The sequence below is a fragment of the Temnothorax curvispinosus genome, unplaced genomic scaffold, assembly GCF_003070985.1.
Source record: "Temnothorax curvispinosus isolate PA1 unplaced genomic scaffold, ASM307098v1 QBEX01002880.1, whole genome shotgun sequence".
Lineage (NCBI taxonomy): Eukaryota > Metazoa > Arthropoda > Insecta > Hymenoptera > Formicidae > Temnothorax > Temnothorax curvispinosus.
The window spans coordinates 192,738-214,430 of record NW_020212660.1 but is presented as its reverse complement, the minus strand read 5'-3'; the positions used below and the strand labels follow the sequence as shown (position 1 = coordinate 214,430).

The 21,693-nt window shown below is 42.3% G+C and overlaps 1 protein-coding gene across 1 annotated transcript; it reads right to left on the bottom strand.

Annotated features, from left to right (window-relative positions):
• Nucleotides 1–16,944: 16,944 nt before the first annotated feature.
• On the bottom strand, nt 16,945–20,903 carry LOC112452032 (fork head domain-containing protein FD4). Its single transcript, XM_025012035.1, has one exon. The coding sequence runs from the start codon at nt 20,551–20,553 to the stop codon at nt 19,294–19,296; it is 1,260 nt and encodes a 419-aa protein (XP_024867803.1). The 5' UTR covers nt 20,554–20,903; the 3' UTR covers nt 16,945–19,293.
• Nucleotides 20,904–21,693: the final 790 nt, after the last annotated feature.

The window sequence follows — 21,693 nt, the reverse complement described above, 5'->3', positions numbered from 1 at the left end:
TATTGAAATTTTCAATTGAATTGTAATTTCTAATAGAAACATGGATATTACTATTTTACGCGACTAAAATACTATACATGTAACATAACTGGATAATTATTGATATTTCTATAAATAGTATAAATAGATTTTTGCAGAGAATGATACAGATTTACTAGTTAATTCGTAGTGGATGAGTGTCTCTAGTGGAGTCATGTTCGAGAGGGTCCACGGAAAAGCATCTCGAGTAGTGTTTATGGCGTTTAGAGAGTTTTGGTACGGTCAGGAAGAAACTCGAAGAAACAAATGGAGGAGGACAAGATACCGTTCCGAAATCGAAATAAAATCTCCCGACTCATCGCGCAAAATTACCCGGTCGAGTGGGTTCTATCTCATTCGAATTAGTTGGAATTTTCTTCTCGTCCCATTGTAGCGATTCCGATCTGACATCGATACAAAATTGAGCTGAGCGCGTTTACAAAAGAAATACTACGATGAAAAAGGCGTACAAATAAAAAAATATATATATATGAGTAGAATTCTTATTATTTAAACAAACTTATTACGAAGATGCTAGGCACTTTGTTTTTAGATGAAACTTTAGAATATCACTGCTGTTTGTTACAACTCTGTAGTTTATTATTTTGTATTTTTTTTATAATATCAAATTATGATAGACTTTAAAATCATCGTTAAATTATAATTTCCTAAAAAAAATTTTGATAAAAATTTTTTCAAGAGACAAACTGTATTATTATCTTTTACTCGAGTTATGCGGATAAACCTGCGTAAATGGGCCTTAGTCCCTTTCAATCCGTAAGCCGTCCGGATCGATCGATTGAGACGTATCTCCAATCTTTATCTACAAATCTCTGCGCCGTGCGGAGCAAGAACAATCATCGATAGGCGCTAAGCTGTTTTGTGGCGCTTTGCGGCCATGGGGAGTATAGGGGCTGGTCGTGCCTACAGAGTTGTAACAAAGGCCCCACTGTGGGCCCCGAGAGCCATCCGGCATTCGGTGTTTATTTAACTAACAAAGCACGACACGCATACCTGTTCACTGTGTGGCATCATCGTGCGATCATTATCGCGTCGGAGAGATCGCCGTCGGCGCTGCGCCGCGCGTGAATGACGACGAGGTGGCAGCGAATATCTTGTTTCGATCCATTCGCAGCATCCACGAACGATTCCTTGTGGCACGCACAATGGATATGGATACGCCTTATGGATACTGACTTACTATCTAATTCGAATTTGCAAGATTATCACAGATATCGAAAATCTAAATTAATCAGATCAATGTTTGTTACGAAATATGTTTGATAAGGAATTGATGCTAACAATAAGTTACGTGTAAAGATTTTATTGTAATTTCGAACAAATTTCTATTAGTTTGAAAATGTTATGATATTTAATTGTGTGTTACACGCATTCTTCTTTTTATTTACACAAGAGGAGGAATTAGTTTTTCTAAAAACATGTAATGTTTCTTCGTGTAACACTCTCTTCCGGTGTTAATAAGCTCATCACCATTCATATAGGTACTCTATAAAATCTCTGAATGGGCCTTTAGACGTTAAGACGCGTGAAAATGTTCTCGCTTCTTAACGATTCGAAAATCAACGAAACAGTTTATACAATTTGCAGCACGGCAGGATTTCGACATCTTTATCTCGCTTTATATGTGTTCTTTTCGACTGGGATTAGTTTTGAGGGCCCGCGCGAGGTCCTTTTAGAAATTCTTTCGTCTGGTTAGTTCCGTCAACGTTGATCCTTCTTACCGTGAACACGCGGGAGGCGCCTTCGTTTAATCTCGGCTTTTCACGAACTCGTTTCAAGAAAAGGGGAGGCGAACGGGCGAGCGAACGAGATCAGCCTTCGTCGTAGAATGGGGAAAGAGAGAAGAAATTGAGAGAGTAAGAGAGAGAGAGAGAGAGAGAGAGAGAGGGAGAGAGAGAGAGAGAGAGAAAGAGAGGGGCGACAGAAAGGGAGGGAGAGAAGTTTGCGCGTACGTTTTTTGGTGTCCTCTCGAGACGGCGGCCGCGATCTCTCGTATCGAGAGAGCCAGCAGCCTCCTTTCGTGGCTCACTCGAGTACTATTTGTCGGGCTCTTAGAATACGTATATATCGGTCTCTCCGGCAAAGCGATGACCTAAAGTTTTGAGTAAACACGACACCCGCCTCGACGACAACCGCCGCGAGATCTTCGTTTAGCCGCTCCTCGCGTCCTCGATAAAGAGATCCATCCAGACGACAGCCTAATTGAACTCTGCTATTTTCTGTACAATAGAGTAATCGGCAAAATGGAGATGAAATCACGAACCAATTTATAATTATGCAATAATTCGAAATTAATCGAATTGTATCTCTATAATTTTTATGAAAATTACAGGTGTAGTTTGTAAGATTATGTAATCGACACTAATCTTCCATTTTCAGAAATACGTTTTTGTATATATTCTCCCGTTATATTCTGTCTCTTATATATAAACAATTTATATATTTTTTTTAATCTGGAGGAATAAACAGCGGTAAATAATTCACATTTAAACTTTGTTTCTTTTTAATTGCATATAATATAGAATATATCTCAAGCACACGTTTTCTTTATTAATATTGCAAGCAGATTCGAAACAATAATCTACACAACTTGTGGAGAAAGATATATAAGTATAAAGGAACTATATAAATCACTCGTCAAATCACCAACGTCTCAAACTTCAACATACACCTGCTGATTCGCCGTTCTTGATCTCTATCTCTTCGATCCCTTTTGTTTCCCTCTGTCGGCAGAAGGAGAGCGCCGCACCGGGCGGGTAGAAGTTTCCTCCGTGAAAATCGAGTGTTCGCGGTAACTCAGCGGTGATCGGCCGAAGAGCAGCGGGGTCGGGGGGATGGTCGTCGAAGGGGGAGGGTTGCAGCGTCTGCGGCGCGAAATTAGTATTCAGGGGCGTATCCGCGAGCGTTTATTTTACAAAGACGGGCAAATAGAGCTCCGCCGTCGTTCCACCCCCCCTGTCGTTCGGGGAGGAGAAGGATTCTGAGGGAAGAGCGCATGGCGAGGAGGGTGACAGAGAGGAAAGAGGCCTCGTGCCCTCACGTGCGCGCCACTTTGTCAGGGCGCGCTCTTCCGACGACGTCGTCGTGCCGAACTGGTGGCAGCGGGGTGCAGCGATGTAATGGGCATGTCGTCAAACTGTTGGGACGCCTAACCGACGCCGACCGTCGCCGACGCAACCCTCGGGCGACGTCGCCGTCGTCGCCGTCGCAGTTATCCCACCGTTAAAGGGCAAGGGCGAGACGAAAGCGAGAAGGTGGCTGGGCCGAGGTGGTGCGACGGAGACAGGGTGAAAGAGTGAAACGGGAGATGTCGAGGGCAAACTGCAGCCGCCATCTTGCACGTGAGCGGAATTTCTGAACGGATATCAAACGGCCAGAGAGAACGCTCTCTGTCTCTCCCCTGCCAGCCCGCCCAGCTTCCACGTCTCCTCTTTCTCGATTCCCGCTACGTCAACCTCGGCGCGTCTCGGCGCATCTCGGCGCGTTGACAAATTGTTTGATAACTGGCGTTCGGATTTTGATGAGCTGAAATTTGTGGAAATCCGACTTACTTAAATGGCCAGGTGACTTGAAAATTGTAAAAAAATTATTCCAAATTTATGTTTAAGATTCTAATAAAAAAAGGTACAATTCTTTTAACTAAATTAAGCGTTGAAAACGATTAAAGTATCGTAACTTTCAATTCAATATTTTTCAAGCTGCATTGAACATATCTGGTTATTTCTTTTCTTGATTATTTAAAATGAATATATTATATCTCCGCGACAAGCGGATTTAAAAGAAAAGTTTCTTTATTACTATCTAATTTTATATTATTTTAAATCGCAAGAAATGACACATCCCCGAAGATATAAAAAAGAGTTTGAGAAACTCTATGCTTTAACTAACGAGTTATCATAACTCTTACGCGTGTGTCTTAAATTTCTTTTCGCAAAAATTTTCCTCAAGATATACCGCTCCACGTGCCGTCGATTACGTCCATATGTAAGTACCGTCGATTAGCATTGGATCCACGTAGGCTCTCCCTAAACACTATACCCTATTTAGGCTAACTTGGTAATCACCGAGGGGCTGCTAATCGCCAGGGGGTTGCCGTTTCCTCCCGCGTACCAGCCTGCGGGTAATTACAGGCCCAGTGACGTTGAATAAAGTCATTAGATTTTTCTCGTTTCGCATGTGCCCAGACGAAAACGGCGCGATGCGACGAGAGGGTACGAGTCGCGCGGATACACCCCGAATACGTTTGTATTAATTATCGTCAACGCGCGCGTGAGGAAAAAATTGACGACGAGGCTGCGACGAGTGTAACCGTTCGTAAAAAAAAAAAAAAACGCAGCTCGTCGCATCTGCGGCAGGTGCAGCGAGCTTCGACCCGTAGTGACGCTGACAAATTCAGTAAAGACGTTAAAACGATGTTAATCATCTTTCGCCCTTGAAAAAAGAGAAAGGGAAAAAATGAAAAACAACAGGCATAAAAAACGGCACCTATTTGTCACACTACAAAACTGACGATTATTAATCAATGGGACTAATCAAAATGAGTATATGTCACGTCAGTTTACATAAGTATATAAACTTAGATAATTATAAAATACACGATTGCTCAACGTGGAGGAGAAAAGATAAATGAATTCTCTTCATTTTTTTTCTCTCAAATTATAAATTGCAATTGACACACAATATATTATATAAATCTCTATAAACATTAGTAAAATATTTACATGTTAGTTGTTATAAATATTGTTGTTAAAAAATATGACATATAAACAGAGAAACTTAATAATTACAAGACAAGTACATTCGCGATGCATCGCGTGACGTTAAGAAGCCGGACGAAAGTCTAACAACGGAGTGGCATGAATCGCGAGGTAATGCACGTATTAGTAGGCTAAACGCTCGTTGCCACGGGGGGTGCCCCGAGGGTGCGCGGAGGGTAGAATTTTGCCGGGAGCTCGGCGACCATCTTCCCGGGGGACGCGGCCGGCACCTCGATCCCGAGTCGAGCGATCGAGTTTCGTTGTAGCCGAGTCTGGCAACAACTATAACATACCCCTCAAGCTCCCATTACTAATCTCGTAACCTCCGGCCAATGAAGAACCGACGGGTTTTTTCGCGATCGCGGGTGATTTCGCCATGCACGAGGGAAACACTAAGAAACACCAAGACTGACGCTATTTAGAGCTAATAATAAGAAAAACGATCAAAGCATCGATGATCGTCAACACTTTAATTTGTGACTAAATTATTAAATAATAATAATTATTATAAATGAATAATATCATAATGTTTAGTTTACTCGATACAAAATAAACGAGCATTAAACCGCACATATTTAATTGTAAAAGTTAAGAAGCCAGAATAGCGTCGAATATAGTTTATTACATTTGAGAAGTAGAATTTAATTATTATCTGCCTTTTCTCTAATATCGGACATTACATCTATGTAACAATTTATTATTTAATTAAAATGTACCTTAAATCAAACCAATGCTCTACAGTCTACTTCCTCTTCGAAGATGACAGAGGAGTTCGCAGGAAATTATTCAGGTGAGTGCTCTATACCTGAGCGCGTCTACTCTACATTGCTCATCTCGTAACAGCGAGCCGCGCGGGATCTCTCGGCTCGCTCGGTGTCTCTCGGGGAGCGTAAAATGTTTTCGGTGCAAGGTAGCCGGACGGATGGTCGCGCGGATGGGTTTTCAGAAACGTCGTCGATGTTTGCCGCGGCCAAAGTGGTCTCGAGTGCGCGTCCATTAGCCGGGCACGCGGTTACGCTCGCGCGCGTGGAAAAGTACACGCCGGTAGGAGGAGAGCGTGTGCGCGGTTGCGTGTGTAAAGAAATACCGTCGAAGACACCTCGATCGCGCGGCTACCGGGAGCCGCACGGCAAACAACGGCCGAGGTAGAGGCGTACACAGAGGCCGCGGCCGTACATATTGTATAAGTAGCGTTCGCTGGTCCCTTTTGCTCGCTTTTCGAAACGTCTCGAGGAGAGAAGAGGACGGCACGCCGCGCCGGCCGGGCCGCGACCGATCCCGCCGCGCCGCGCCGGTTGGTTACAGCGTCGCGTCGCATCGCGTTGCGTCGCGCGCGTCACAAATTCTTTTTAATTACTTCCGAGAAAGCCATCGGGAACCCGTTTTCGAGGGTAGTCGCGAGAAGTTCAGTCTCGCAAAAATTGCGAGACTGAATTTTCAGAAATTAACACCTCTGATTGTGAGCAAAATATGATTATCCCTAGATTATGACTATCTCTAAGTCAGTCTAAGTATTATCTATTTCAGATACTAACAGATAATTCAGACAATTGTATCCTATCATTATATTAGCGAGTATTTTTCAGGTGAAGCTGCAAATTTAAAGTTTAAATATCGATTTAAATTTTTCCTTTAAAAATTCGAATCACTCACTATTTCTTGTCAAATCGTTTTACCATGTCATCATCTACCATCGTTCACCTTCGGAGGTCCAAGCGCGATGGCTCGCCCGGGCACGTAAACGTCTTAATACACTGGGGTGTTTGCGGAAATTCGACATTCAGGCTGCACGCCCGAGGCTTGGAGACTCGCCCTCTCGAGACGGACTCTCCCGGAGAAAGAGAGAAAGAGAGAGAGAAGGGGAGAGGGGGAGACACTTTGAATCCGACGATGCTTTACGCACGGCCGAATGTCATTACGCGTACCACTGCGGCGGCGGCCACTCGACTCCGAATTTGTTTCCGATTTGTATTCGAGCCCGCCGCCGCAGGAGTGTTCTCCAGCCAGGCCGCAGCGTGTCGTCGAGGGCACGGACGCGACCGCATTCGATCACGCGCTCGGTTACACCCTCAAGTACCCGTGCCCGAACGAAGTGCCCTTGAACGGCCCGCGAGTATATACTTCGCGGCGGCAGGCAATCGGGAAAATGTGGATTTATTTGAGAACATTATCGTTGTGCCTCGATGATATTCGGATATCGATAGCTCGTTTATGGTAAAAACAGAAATTGTTTGAGGACTTATTTAGGAAAAATTATATGGAATAATGTTGAAAAAAAGTGTACCACTTGAAATAAATGTGAAAAAATTGTGCGGTAAGCTAGATTGTAATACTGTTTGTAATTTATAATCTCTATTATTATTTAAAATATTTATTTTGATAGTCTACTCTTCTCTCTCGTCAAAAGATAAAAAAGGCTTGTTAAGAGAACAAACCAAATGTTCAGAACATAAAGCAACTTCAATTTTTTTCAAAGATTAACTTCTCATTTTCGAGATTTTTTTTCCATCCATCAAGTCGATTTAAATCGCTGTAATCTCGATGGATCGAACAAGTTCGCAAAATAAAATCGAAACGGCCTTATGGCAGAATTGTCACGTATTTTCAATTTGTGAAAATTTCAATGAATTCAGATTTTCGGTTCGAGCCGGCCACTCAGCATGTAGGAACTGTTATCAAATATTTTCCAGTGACATTCGCATTATGAAACGCGGTGCGCGTTTTCGATTATAGGCGTTCCGCTATTTTCCGGCAAATGCCGTCCGTACACGAGCGGCAAACAAAGCCCACTCGTTGACGAGCGAGAGAGAAGCGAACGCGAATGCGTTATTTATTTGCAGCCGATCGGCGGCGAATCGCACCGCGTCCATCGGTCGGAGTCAATCAATGATCGCACGCGTGCAATTTGCAATATGCGTGCGCGCGTACTCGCGCGCGGATACGCTCACACGCGAGGCTGAAATTTTCATAGCGGCGCGTGCGGCTGCGACGGATGCGCGGAAAGTTTTACAAATTCGCGGGGGTGGGCTTTTGCTACGGCCATTATCGGCTCCACGCTAATGCACGTGACGTAACAGGATAATCCCCGAATTTCGAGTTGCCGCGATACATTGTGTACCTATACGGGGTGTCCGTAGATTCTTTGTCGACGTTCAATTTGTTACCAACTAGCGTTCTGATATTAAAAGATCGACAAATCAAGCTTTAGTATATATATTAAGTCACGCGATGTTCTCTATTCTTTATTTCATTTCAGAGATGCAATTTCTTTTATAGGATTTTAATTAATGTCGTGCTTAATTATATATCGAGATATTGAAGTGCTGGAAATTGCAGAGCGGTAAAATCTCATTCAAATTTTTCTTAAGAGATAATCGCCTTTGAAGTGCGTCGAAGTACGTATGACTAAAGGAATATTTGCCTTATACACCCTGTATGTTACACTCTGTGTGTTAGACTCACATCAATCACGTAATACATCGCGACCAGTCTCCGGTCCCGCGCAATATAGCACTGATTTATTTATTCGTATTAGGGCTGTGATATGCCGCGATATTAAAAAATCAGGCCACTGCTAAGAAATTTTGAATTTATCTAAAATTCGCGGAAAATTCGATGAGCGAAAACGGAGACTAAAATTCGTTGGTATCGCGTTACATTTCTTAAACCGATGACTCAATCTTTCATATTCCTTCTATTTCCAGAATGTTTTTCTTTCTCAAACAAGTGTATAATTACAAGAATATGTGTGTTACGTTACGCAATGTCGAGCAGGCAACCGTGAAATAACTCACACCGCTGCACTACTGCGTGCGGTCGCGACGCCGCACGGTCGATTCTGCACAGGGAAAATTTAATGCGGCACCATTACCATAAAATTATGGTCTGCCGCGGCGTAATGATGGATTATGAAAATATCGGCGCGATAAATTTGCACGATACACGATGTTTACACACGCGCACGTTACTTTTCGTCCATCGGCCGGGCGTCCACCGCATCGATCGGTGTTTTCCACCGCGGAAAATCGCGTTCAAGTACGTCGACGCGTAAACTAACATAAATCTAACACAATATCCCACGCGCGCTGATAAGCGTAATAATGCATTCGAACGTTTGAAAAGTTTCCTGAAAATTGACTCTCAAACTAAATATACCATTGATATAAAAACCGCTTGAAAGTAATGTAAGACCAAAGATTTATTATACTCCCGAAACTTAAGGGGATGTTCTGGTTTGAAAGGTCAAAAAAGGTATTTTTCAGAATTTTAACCTTATTTTAAGAATATATTTTTATTTTCTAAGAAATAAAAACGCCTTTTTTATGTTATATCCTGTTATGTTTTATATCCTGGTCATTAGAAGCTCGCAAAAAAAGCCGCATTAGGACGGTGTAACTGTAAATGATTCTAGCTGTTTTAGGTACGTGAAATGCAAAAACCAAAAATTTCCTTATTCAGGAGAAGTAACTATCCAGCCTAGAATAGCTGAAATCACTTACACCGTCTATATGCGTTTTCTTTGTGAGCTCCTAATGAAACTTTGCGATTTATTCACAAACGATTTGCAGTTCTTCAGTTTCTTATATCTGCATCTTTTGAGATATCGTAAATAAAAAGTATTGAAATATGTAAAAGTACAAGGAGTGCAAGTTTAGTAAAAGAAATGGTTGTGAGAGAAAAGTGTCGCGGATCTAATCATGACGGCGCGGCATAACTGGGTCGCTTTATACTTTATACACCGTCGCGACACAATTTTTTTGAGGGGGTTAATAAAGTGGTTTCGTAACAGTCGTCATCGTTAAGTCTCGCCTACGACGTGTTTTCGGATGCCATTGTGCCGGGCGTTTGACGGCGTTATTTGCGTTTCGCGCGGCGAATAGAAATTTAAGAAGGGCCCACCGGCAGCTGCACGCGCCGCGGGGTCCGACTTCGTCGTTACGTTCCCTGGTTTGATTCTCTCGTCGGAAATCTCGATTGTCCGGAGGTGGTCGAGCATCAGCGAAACTCACTCTCGAGGAAAAATAATTGCGCCTAGCGAATTGCGAGTGTTGCGAGTGAACACGCGTGAGTTGCGCAAACGAGTGCATTCAATTAACAATATTGTGACTTAATATTTGGCCGCTGCGCTTGAGCGAACGCATCGCTGCGCATCAAGAATGGCTTCAGAGTTTTTTCCCAAAGGAGTCTTTACAGTTATACTTGTCGGGGATTAAGGAGGATTGAAATAACGATCGTATATAAAAACCTTGCAGAAAAATAATAACAATTATAGTAATACAGAACGAATTTGAGAATTTATTAAAATGATTTATTTATCTGTCTTCTTTTAAAGAAATGTAAAGCTCTCAGATTTATTTATTACATATATTTGTTCATTATTAGAATATGTGTAAAATTTAAAATATAATGACGGGTGCAATGTACAATTAAACACGTAAAGTTTGAGATATAACGCGAAAACGCTGCAGCTAAAATTTTCATTTAAATTGTTGCTGATGCCAAACTAAAGAAACTTACAATATTTCCAGGTTTACTTTCACAAGTCCTACATATTAGAGAAACGGAAGTCCTCATGTAGGTAAAATGGGACCTATCGAGGTCTTCTGGAGATCGGCCTAATTTCGATCTCTGAGCGGGAATCACGCATAAAATAACGTACAACGGCATGGGATCTATTTGTCGATCTTAATCGTCGAGGGCACGGAGATCCTATAAAAATACATCGGTAGGTCGACATCGCGCCACACCGCGACAATAGGTGTCGTAAATGGATTATTAGGCATTAGAATTGTCACACCTGAGTCGATCGAACGACGTGGGGAGAGAGAGAGAGAAAGAAAGAGAGAGAGAGCTCATCCTTGCGAGAGAGCATCGGTCCCGCGGGACCTTCGTCATCGGACGGTTGAGGGCGATTCCCATTTGACGCGTCCCGTGGCCCCGGAGAACGCACTCGAGAGAAAGACCGTCCGGCTAATATTTTACCTGCGGTGCCACACACAAAAGTGTTGACCGAAGCTCCCGTCGTCGCGGAATCCCGACGTCGGAAGTCCCGTATACACGAGATATTTGCGCAATGATCGCACCTAGCCGCCTTCTCTCGAGTGCTACCACCGGCCTTCAGGAAAGTTACGAAAATGTGGCACGGCCGAGTATTCTTCATCGAGTGGTTAATCCGCGCATAGATTCCTGCCCGTAGAATCCTCCTTGCCTTCTTCAGACCTTCTTTTGATACTCGCGGGTCTAAATAAACCTGGTACTATTGTTGCCATTATCGTGTTGACGTGGGACTGCTTTAATAAACGTTATTATTACATTAGAAAAAAAAAGATATTATTAAAATATAAGAATGTATATATTAGATGGTACTATACATATATCGTAAACAATGCATATTGTTCTACACTGTTAAAGTGTCAAATTATATTTAATTTGAGTCATTTTTAAAACTATTTCTATAGGTCATTGTTCCTACTTAGTTTCATTAATTTTAGTTAACTAATAAAGTTAAAATAATATTGTTTTGTGTTAAAATAAATAAATAAATAAAAATTTTTGACACACATATCTAATAGTTAAAAATAACAAAACGTTATTTAACTCAAAGTATTGGTTTAAATGCTTTAACGTGTTTAATAGTGTCTGTACAATATCTCTATTAATACATATATATATATATATATATATATATATATATCAAATTTTATTTTTATGTAAAATGTGTTTGTAATTAGCTCAAAATTGCTTTATTTTCTTTGCACATTTGTCACAATTTATTTGTAAGGTTATGCGTTTGCGCGTTTCCGATATTCATTGCAAATAGTTACAATACGTTCGTTTCTTTGCCAAATAATTTCTCTTCCATTCCGGTCAACCATTCGTGCGCCGGCCTTTCGCGTCACAATTTCTATTATTAACATATCAGAGGAAAGTTGCGGAAGAGCGGGCTTGCATTCAGCCAGTGTGAGCAATGTTGTCAAGCATCCATATATATACGAGTCACGTTGCATTCAAATGTTTCCTGTATATCCTTATTATTTTTCATGTTTTTTTCTGTTAAACTATTCATAATAACTTTAAATAAAATCTTATTGTGTGATATATTTCTTGGTATATTAAATTCATAATTACTAAAAAAAATAGTTTCTAAATATTATGAAATAAAAACATATTATAAATAAATCAAGTTGCAAATTTAATTTAATTTATAATCTTTGATTGCAATGTTTCCCATATCTCTTCCTCTTGATGTGTTCGCTTTGGTGCGAACGTCAAGCTTCGAGGAGCTGCCAGATCGAACTTCCGCCAATCGGCAGGAATCGAGACGTGTCTGCGAGAAGCAGATCCTAATACGCGCGCAGCCGCAAATCCATTTGGCGTGCAACAACCATGAGGGTTAACGAGATCACCGTTTGATTCTCCTCCACCATTCTGTTCCCCCCATACTAGGCATTACCTAGCTAGCATGGGTCGCGCCACCATGGAGGAGGCATGCATCCGGTGTACGTGTCGCTTCGTCTCGCTGTGACTTATGCGTAATGCATGTACACGCACACATACACGCTAAAACACACACACACATACACACACACACGTTGCATGAGTGCATAACCCGATTATATATGCACGGCGTGTTGCAACGCAGTCGCAAACACACCGGCTCCGCGCCGTGTCCGATCCGGCAATCTGCTCTAAATACGTCCGGCACAATGCCCATCGTGATGCGGGATCACGCTGTAATGTCGTAAAGGCTCTAACTGAGAACGCATATCGTATCGCGAGCGAGATCTCGCGGTTGGGAATAGCTTCGGTGAGCGACGTGAAAATGGCACTAGACTGGCAGATCGCTTCCTGTTTTGAATATTCGGGAAGCCTAGTACTTATTTTTCATCTCGTATGGCGTATAGCATCGCTACGTAAAAACATCTGCGATTTTTCAACATCACTCTTTCTCAGAGAATGAAATTCGATTAGCTGCACTAGAACATAGTAGCATAGTATTACGCGCGCGTAATCGGATTAATATATTGTAACTAATCATCGGTGTAATGTGTACATTATAATTTATTATTACAAATAACAGTCTCTCATCAAACAGTTTCATTTTAGTTATTTATACAATTTCAATAATGAAGATTCTGTATTCATCCAATTTTAAATGTTGAGTTTATTTTTGTAAAGCAGGGAAAAGTTAAAATAATATTGTCAGTTGAAATTATAAATAGGCATCTAAAATATTAAGAGTTTTCATCTTTTGTGCGTGATGCATGGAATCTTTTCTGAGACTTCAGAAATATACTCAACGCGGTTGGTTCTCTAACGAGAAGATATTTTACTTCAAGACACACGATGTATCCCCTCGAAGTCAATCTCATTCCACCGGCGTTTTTCATCATCACCGGGATGCTTCGTCATCATTTGTTAAATAAAACTCTGAGCTCGGCTGCCCAGTTTGAAATAACAAACCAGAATGGAGTTTGCATAGATAGACTGCACGAGCGGCTAAACGTTTTCGTCTGTGTTTTCCTAACACCCTCGCCGTACCACGGGAAAGCTGATCGCGCGGCTTCGAAGGCACGTCTAAACAAGTATCCGTGAACGTAAAGATTTGAACGCGAAAACTCGCTAGACCTACCGGCAAACACAAACACAGCTCTTACAATCTTACTCCATTCAACGGACGGTCTCATCTATAAAAAAATGTAGAGTTAGAAAGGTTGTTTGAGTCTACATTAATAAAACAACCCTCAGATCTATTTCTATATATGTATAAACAACTTCATAAATTAAAGTTTCTTCCAGATGTGAAAAATGTACAGCAGTTGCATAATGCAAGCATAATGATAGCATAAGAATAACTTTTTTATGTTATATTACGTCATACTATTCATCGTCAAATGTACTCAATTATTTAATCTATTCAATTTCAATTTGAAGATATTTTTCAATGATTATTTTTCTGGGACTCGAATCTATGTGAATAGATAGTGATATGTTGGTGTTCGTCGACAGGTAGCCACCTTAAATCGGGCACTGCTATGGTTCCGGTGTTTGTGTCGTTTACTTTGCTACAAGCAATATTTAACAAATTGCTTTCGTTCCCCTTTGTCGGGTTTCTCTCATCGTCGTCGTCGTCATTGGGCGCGTTCCCCGCCGAGGATTTATAGTTGCTCGCTCAACGATTGCCTGGCGAGGCTTCATTTGATGAATCGAGAGACAATGGGACGCTACGAAATGCTCGTCGATAAATACACGCCGACAGGATTGCACAGCTAAATCCTGTACCCGACATTTCACTGTGGATTTGCGGTATCAGATATAATACAATACCAATTTCGATACCCGTTAATGAAAATTTCGCGCGTCATTACAAATGTGAAAGCTATACGTGGAATTAAAAATAAATGAAAGTATTATTTATGTATCTATCAACATTTCAATTTTTGAATATTGCTGATTTCATATAAAAAATGTACTACGTACAATCGATATCCATGTGTGTATAATTATTAATTTTTAAAAGCATTTTATGACTGTATTTAATTTTCTATAAATATGCAACACCGGAATTTTTATATTGACGTAACAATTCGTATACGATCTAATTTTAATACAAAATGTTGTACTTTAGAAACGTCTGAAAGAAAAAAGAAGTTTTTGCTGTTTCAGTTTGTCTTTCAGATTTAGATCTTCAGATTTAAAGGCTTTAGGAATTCAAGTCTCAGATTTAATCTGATCTGGCAATAGATGTGTCCATTAGTGAATGGGTGAACTATCTTTAAAAGTGTTTTTACACTTTATTATTACCATTTGTTATCTGACATACCTGTTTCTTTTTTATATAATTGTAACTGAACAAAAATATACAAAATTTTCTTTAAAGATTTAGAATAATCCTATGTTATGAATAAACATTCCAATAGATCCTTTCACAACAGACCTGTCAGCCTGTCGCAAAATAATGATCCAATTAGTTCAGCAGAGAAATCCTCTGTCGTATTGAAGAAAAATGCACTTCATAGATGTTTCAAACTTGACGTTGCCTTTTTGTGAGAATAGAATTGTAGATTTGTATTTTTGTCGTTTATAAAATGCATGCAATTTAATATTCTTAAGAGTTATATAATCGTAATTAACTTCTGCTTCATAAAGAGTACGTCCTAAAAAAACCTTAAAAAATAAAATATTCTTAAAAAATATCAGATTGAATAAAAGTTTCGTGATTCTTTGTCACAAGAACTTCGTTATCACAACAATATTTTCCAATGCACCGATTATTATCGTTAACGGCTTTAGTATCGCTCTAAATATGTTCTACTTCTTTTAGATCGAAATTATTCCTCATGTCATAAGTATGTCATTTGATATCGCGCTACCGGCCGTTATCGTTCCCCAGATACTTGTGCGCGTTGCAGCGATTGTTAGCTTCGGTATTAGTTAAACGCGCCGTCGCCGTCGTCAGGAGGAACCGCATATTTGAAATATTGCTATTCGCCTGTCATCTTTGTATGCTAATGTTTTGCATAGCAGTCCTTATCCTCATGCACTCGAGCGGGCAGCTGACAACAGTACATATCTATCCGCGGACAGGCCACGCGGCGCGATCGTCCGGCACAATCGCGAATGGAAATGATTTTACAGAAAACACGAAAGGTTATCGGCAAATGTGTATCGGCGCTTGTCAATCAACTTGACTCTCGATGCACAATATTCTCCCATCGCACGATTGTTTCGATCTTCATATTTGGCTGACAGCGATATTTTTTTGCAGCAACACAAAAGGCACTCGATAAAAGCGCAATTATTCGAGGAACATTCTATGTACTTTCCTCTTAAGCGTATGTTTCTAAATGGAAAGTTTGCGGCGATATCAATAGATATCTGACTAAAATTGTGCAATTATTTGAAGAAAATCTTATATAACAGAACGCATTGCTGCGCATATTACGTGCATTAATGTCAACATCGGGAAAACTTCTGTCAGTGATCATTTATATTATTGATGATCAGTGATATTACACGCGTGTTATGCTTTATAATCTTTTTTCCGAGCCTCTTAATTATCGTCACTCTGGTAAATTAATTTCCTTCCTGGTTAGTCGCGACGTGTTAATGGCGCGCGCAATCACGGTAATAGATACGAGGAATGCACTCGTCTTTTCACGGGAATGAACATAATTCTTTTTTTTCGCGAGCGGTCAGCCCGAGCATGCAACAAAGGTTCATCTTGTGGCTTGTGTACATTAACTAATGGCCAAGTCTGACTGTTTGTCATCACGACAAATAGATTTCTCAGGTACTCTCTACGCGTCGCCTAACGGCGCGCAGACACGCGCGGAATGTTTCTGTCAACTTGGATATCATTTTTTAAAACGGACGCACAAATACCGCAGATCACACAGACGACTCGTCCGTATCGAAGTGATAATCATCGATCAAGCACTAGGAAAGGCCGACGGAAGGCCTTTCCGGGATAAAAAAAAAAACAGAAATGAAAAGATAAGTAAAATAAAAATAAAAAATAAAAAACTGAATGCAAAAGTATATTTATAAAAAGATAAGTAGTCTTTAAGCGTCGCTTAACGGCGCGTAGATACGCAGAATGTTTCTGTCAACTTGGATATTATTTTTTTAAAACGGATGCACAAATACCGCAGATCACACGGAAGATTTGTCTGTATCGAAATGATAATCGTTGATCAAGCTCGAGGAAAGAACAGCGGCGAAGGCCTTCCCGGGATGAAAAAAACAGAGATGGAAAGATAAGTATATAAAAATAAAGATATAAAATTAAAGAACTGTATAAATGCAAAAATATATTTATAAAAAAATGAGAATTATAAGTCATAGAAAAAGAATCTTGGAAAATTGAGAGCCAGGAAATTCCAAGGAAGGAATTAGCTTGACACTAGAGTGCTAAAACAACAAATCGAAACAATTACAAAAAACATGTTTACGGTCTTTCATTAATGCGAAAGCAATTAATTTGAGCTTGTGCGGCGAAGTAGACGAAGCCAATTTACTTATTTACACCGGTAATAACGCGCGGTGCTCCTTATCTCGATAAAAAGCGCACGTCATGCGATTATTATTTTCATTCTCTTTCAAAGGAGTCGGGTCAATTAGCAGAGAGAGAGAGACCGGGTAGATATTCGTGGGAACAGAAACTTTATTAAAGTTCAGTTGCATTGAGACAGTAACAGAGAGAGAGGCCGCCGGGTGGCGGGGCGTATGCTTACGAGGTAACTGTGAAAAAATGGTCTTGCGTTTCTCGTCGGTGCGCGACATCGGTAACGCGATCGTTAATTGTCGATCGCACATAGATCCGCGTATCTGAATTCTATACGCACAGGTACGTATACATCGATACATATACATATACATACAGGGGGGAGAGTGGACCGGAGAGGGGGAGGGGTACTCGGGTTTGTACAGAATATATGTATATATATATATCTTCGTTTCACCAACTTCGTCTCTACCAACGTGGATTATACAATGAGGATGCGCTATGTTAGATCCTAAAACGACTTTTATATTACACTATAAACAAGCGGAGATCGCAATCAGTCTGACGTAATGCCCCGCGTACATCAGTTTCTCGTGCTGCCTCATCCGGCAACCGGGCCGTATATTCTCGTATTTACAAAAAATCCTAAATTCGCCGGTAGAATCTCTCAGCGTTAACGTGAGCCGTTCGTCGCGAAAAAAATGGGACAAATTATATTTCGGGAGACGTCTTTCGGGCGTTGAACAGATCCGTTTCTGACTTTTCCATTTACAAACTGATTTTCTACTGTAGTATATAAAGGTGCTGCAATAGATATATTATAAATAGATACTTTAGATTAGATAAGCGTATTACCTTTAAGTATTATTTACGAGATACGGTTTGCGTGTCATTTTTAAGATAAACGAATCACGTTGGAACGATGATTCGCGATCGTACGATGATCGCTGATCCTCTCGTATGCTTTATAGATTCCACCGTCGAACTCCAGTCTGTACATAATTCTTTTCTTAGACATCTATCTATATAATACACGTATAAGTTCTCCGAGCATAGCCAGAGCTTGCTTCGTTCGAATTGCCGAACTCAAATTATTTTTCATGCTCGATAGAAAAGGTCGGTTGTCCGTCGACAAGAAGGTAGCCTCTATCGCACGAGAATTTCCGTTTATCAGGAGGAAAATAAGATTGTTTGAGCTTCGTATTTGAACGACCACAATTCGCAATTTAAAGCACGTCTGAAAAATTAAAACATTCCTGAGACACCTTCGCAAGACTTTCGTGACCTTCTTGAACATTTATATTGTCTGGATATTTTGATTCAAGCGCCGGACGTGGGAGTCCAACATCAATTTCATTAATTTGAAATTTGGTTATTATTTTGAGCAAAGACACGATTCTCCCCTCACTTTTTACTCCGTTTCTTCTCGTTCGAAGATCCGACAAAACGACAAATTAAATCAGGACTTACGTCGTCGCGCAGAGCTTACACTAATAACGTAAAACAATCAAGACGCACAGCACGAACAACACGCGAGAATGTGACCCCCATGTGACGTTAATAGAAATATAATCGACAATGGATTGATCTGTTTTTTGCGTGATAGTGCTTAACACACAACACCCAGTAATTTTCCGCCTTGTCCGTTTCGGAGGTCACCTTACGCGCATGATTTACGCGTGCCACATTCATACTCGGACAATATAAATCTCCAAAAAATAATAAACGTCTAACGAATATCTTTCAGACGTTTTTCCTAGTTTTGATGTGTCTGAAAACATGGAGAGCGCTGAGAATGATACAGACCTAAACACACACTTGTAACACGCGCGCGACTTCGATAATTAATATATATATAAATGGTATATAAATATAATTACATAAATATATACATACAACAACATATATAATAATATAAAAATAATACAAAGTGTAACATACAGTTTTCCATTACAACTGTTTAAATGGCTTTTCTTCTACAATTCAATCATTATTGTTTAAGTCTCTATCATTCTCAGACCTTCGCGTACAGAGTATCTCACTTTTACCGCATTATTTTGCAATAAACTCTTATTTAATTTAAAGCTGAGGAAACCGACTCTTCAATTTTCAATATTGCATATCTTTGAAACTAAGTTTTAATTATAATTCTATTAAAGCTTAGTTAGAATTAACTTGAAAATATGTTATCACTTATCGCATTTTCCTCTGAGACTTATCTTGTTTCTAGCTCATTAAAAAAATCTCGCGATATTTGTTCATCCGATAGGTTTAATGAGATTTTTGTTAAAAGAAAATCGTCTCTGCCAAATAATTTTGTTTTTAGAAAACAACGCGATACAAGTAGGATATGTCGTGACGAATCAAAACATCCAAGAAGTTTTCGAAGCCATCACGGAGTAAAAAAAGAGAGAGAGAATCGTGGACACACTCGACAGACATGAGCAGCTACCTGTCGCGCGAACCGACCGACTTCTTCCGAGCCCTTCATTAGACGCTGGACCCACCGGCGGAGTTAGCCGGGATGTAGTAATTCCTGACATGCAGGTGATTGTGAAGGTGTACAGCCGATAGTTGCTGCTGTTGCTGTTGTTGTTGCTGCTGCTGCTGCTGTTGACCGCCGCTTTGTACACTTTGATGGTTCCAATGAGCGGCCGGAGACACGACCTTGGGCATATCCGGACTGACCGACGGCGGCGTGCTCGGCGACGGTAAGGCGTTCGCGTCGGCGACCACGTCGACATCGACATCCTCGTCGTCCTGATCGGCCTCCGGCAGATCGTGCAGCTCGTCCTCGCTGCAGCTGAACCTGCGCGACTTGGTCGGTCCTAGAACGTCCGCCTCGATCTGATGCTGCTGGTCGTCCGGCGCCAAGAGAGACGCCACGTCGAACTGTCGCTTCCTCGGCTGGAAGGACGATTGTCGAAGGGATTGGCTCTGGAAGGGATTCTGTTGCTGTTGCTGCTGCTGTTGTTGATGGTGATGATGCGGCGCCCATATCGCAGATATCGGTTGCGAAGTCACCGAAGGACCGAGCGCCGTCGGGGGCGGCGGGGTGGCGGGTAAGGGCGGCGGACTAGGACTATCCGGTTCCTCGTCCACCGCCAGGCCCATGTGTCGACGCACCTTTCGCTGGGCTTTGCGCCGACGGAAATCGCCGCGCCGGAAGTCCTCCAGGTTCGCCGGATGGATAGCCCAGTAGTGACCCTTGCCGTTGGCGCTCCTGCCGGACTTGACGAAGCAGTCGTTCAGCGAGAGATTGTGTCGGATGGAATTGCGCCAGCCAGGCCCGCGGGTGCGGAAGTACGGATAATGCTCCAGAATGTGCTGATAAATGTCGGACAGTACGAGCTTCTTCTCCGGCGACGACAGTATCGCCATGGCGATCAAGCCGATGTAACTATGTTGGGGTTTAGGTTCCTCGGGTATCCGTTGGTGATGCGGATGTAACAGCGCCATGGATAGCGCCAGTCGGCCAGGATAGCCGGCCGCCGCGGCGGCCGCAGGGTACAGCGGCAGCGGCGCCGGGAATCCCGGGCCCATGCCCAGATGAGCCGTCGGTGCCCCCGAGGGCGGATGAGCCACGCCGGGATGCTGCATCTGCTGCGCCAGCCGCAACCGTTCCGCCATCGCGTAATGGTACAGGTGCAGCCGATAATGTTCCAGACCCGGTAGAAACCCAGCCATCGGGTTACCCAGACCAACGGCCAGCGGCTCCTTTGCCGGCGGCGGACTCTCGTTGCTGCACATGACGATCAGCCGACTCAACACCAATCCTTGATCCTGGCCGACACCACCAATCGTTCTCTCCACGGGGGAGGAACGCTCGTCGCGATCGCGATCAGCGACGGTTTTTCGCGCTGGACTACGTGGTCATGGAATTGTCAGATTGGAGAACATCGGAGAGAATTGAGACCCGAGCACTTTCCCGAGCACCGAACTCGCCACCCCGATACGCGCCGGACTCTCAATGTCGGAGTCGTAAATTATCGCTCTCCAGGGGTGGCGACGTCGCGCCGCCGACAATCGCGGCAGTCCCTGTTTTCCGACAGTTTTCACCCTGTTTGTCGCGATGCGCATCGAACAGCGGACTGTTCATGATTTACGATCCTCGGCCGAGTGCGACTGCCTCGCTGACGGGGTTTTTCGTCCCACTCAGTGCGCGGCCGCGCGAATGGAGACCGCCCATCGCGCGAGGGGAACACACGGGTGTTCAACGCGGAGAGGGGGCTAGTGAGCGTGTCCTGGTCGACGGGATCGTGCGCGGGGCCCGGTGCGGCAGTGGGAACCCGAATGTCGGAGCGTCGTCCAATGGAAGAGCGGAGGGTCGGACGAAAATGGAGCCCACCACCGGTCGTCACGCCTACGACGTTGCGATATTGATCCTGGCCGGTGTAATCTGGTCACCGGTGGTGGTAGTGGAGATGGTGACGGCCTTGATGATGGTGTGGCCGTCGTCGCCGCACCACGTCTCCGCTCTCTTATCTCTACGTGGCCTAACATAGCTCGATATCATAGCCGATCCTGGACCGGGGAGTTGAGAGACGATCGATGCGTGTTTCCCGTTTTCAGAGCGTGTGCTGCACCGTGAGTTTCGGAAATGGCATCTGCTCTCTCTGTCTATCCATCGCTTCTCTCCCTCTTACCTTGTGCGTGTTGCTCCGTCGTCATGGAGCCCGACGACGGAGATCGAGACAGTCTTTCGAGATTAAGTGGCCTTATCTATGATTCGGATGCTTGTGCGGATTGCGATTTTGATTTAAGGTAAAAATTTCAAATAATATCTAGTCTAGTGTGGTGAAATGGGTAACTTATAAGATATTTGAATCACATTTTTGCTATGTATCTTTAACAAATTTAGCTTATTATAATTAATGATCATATTATTTA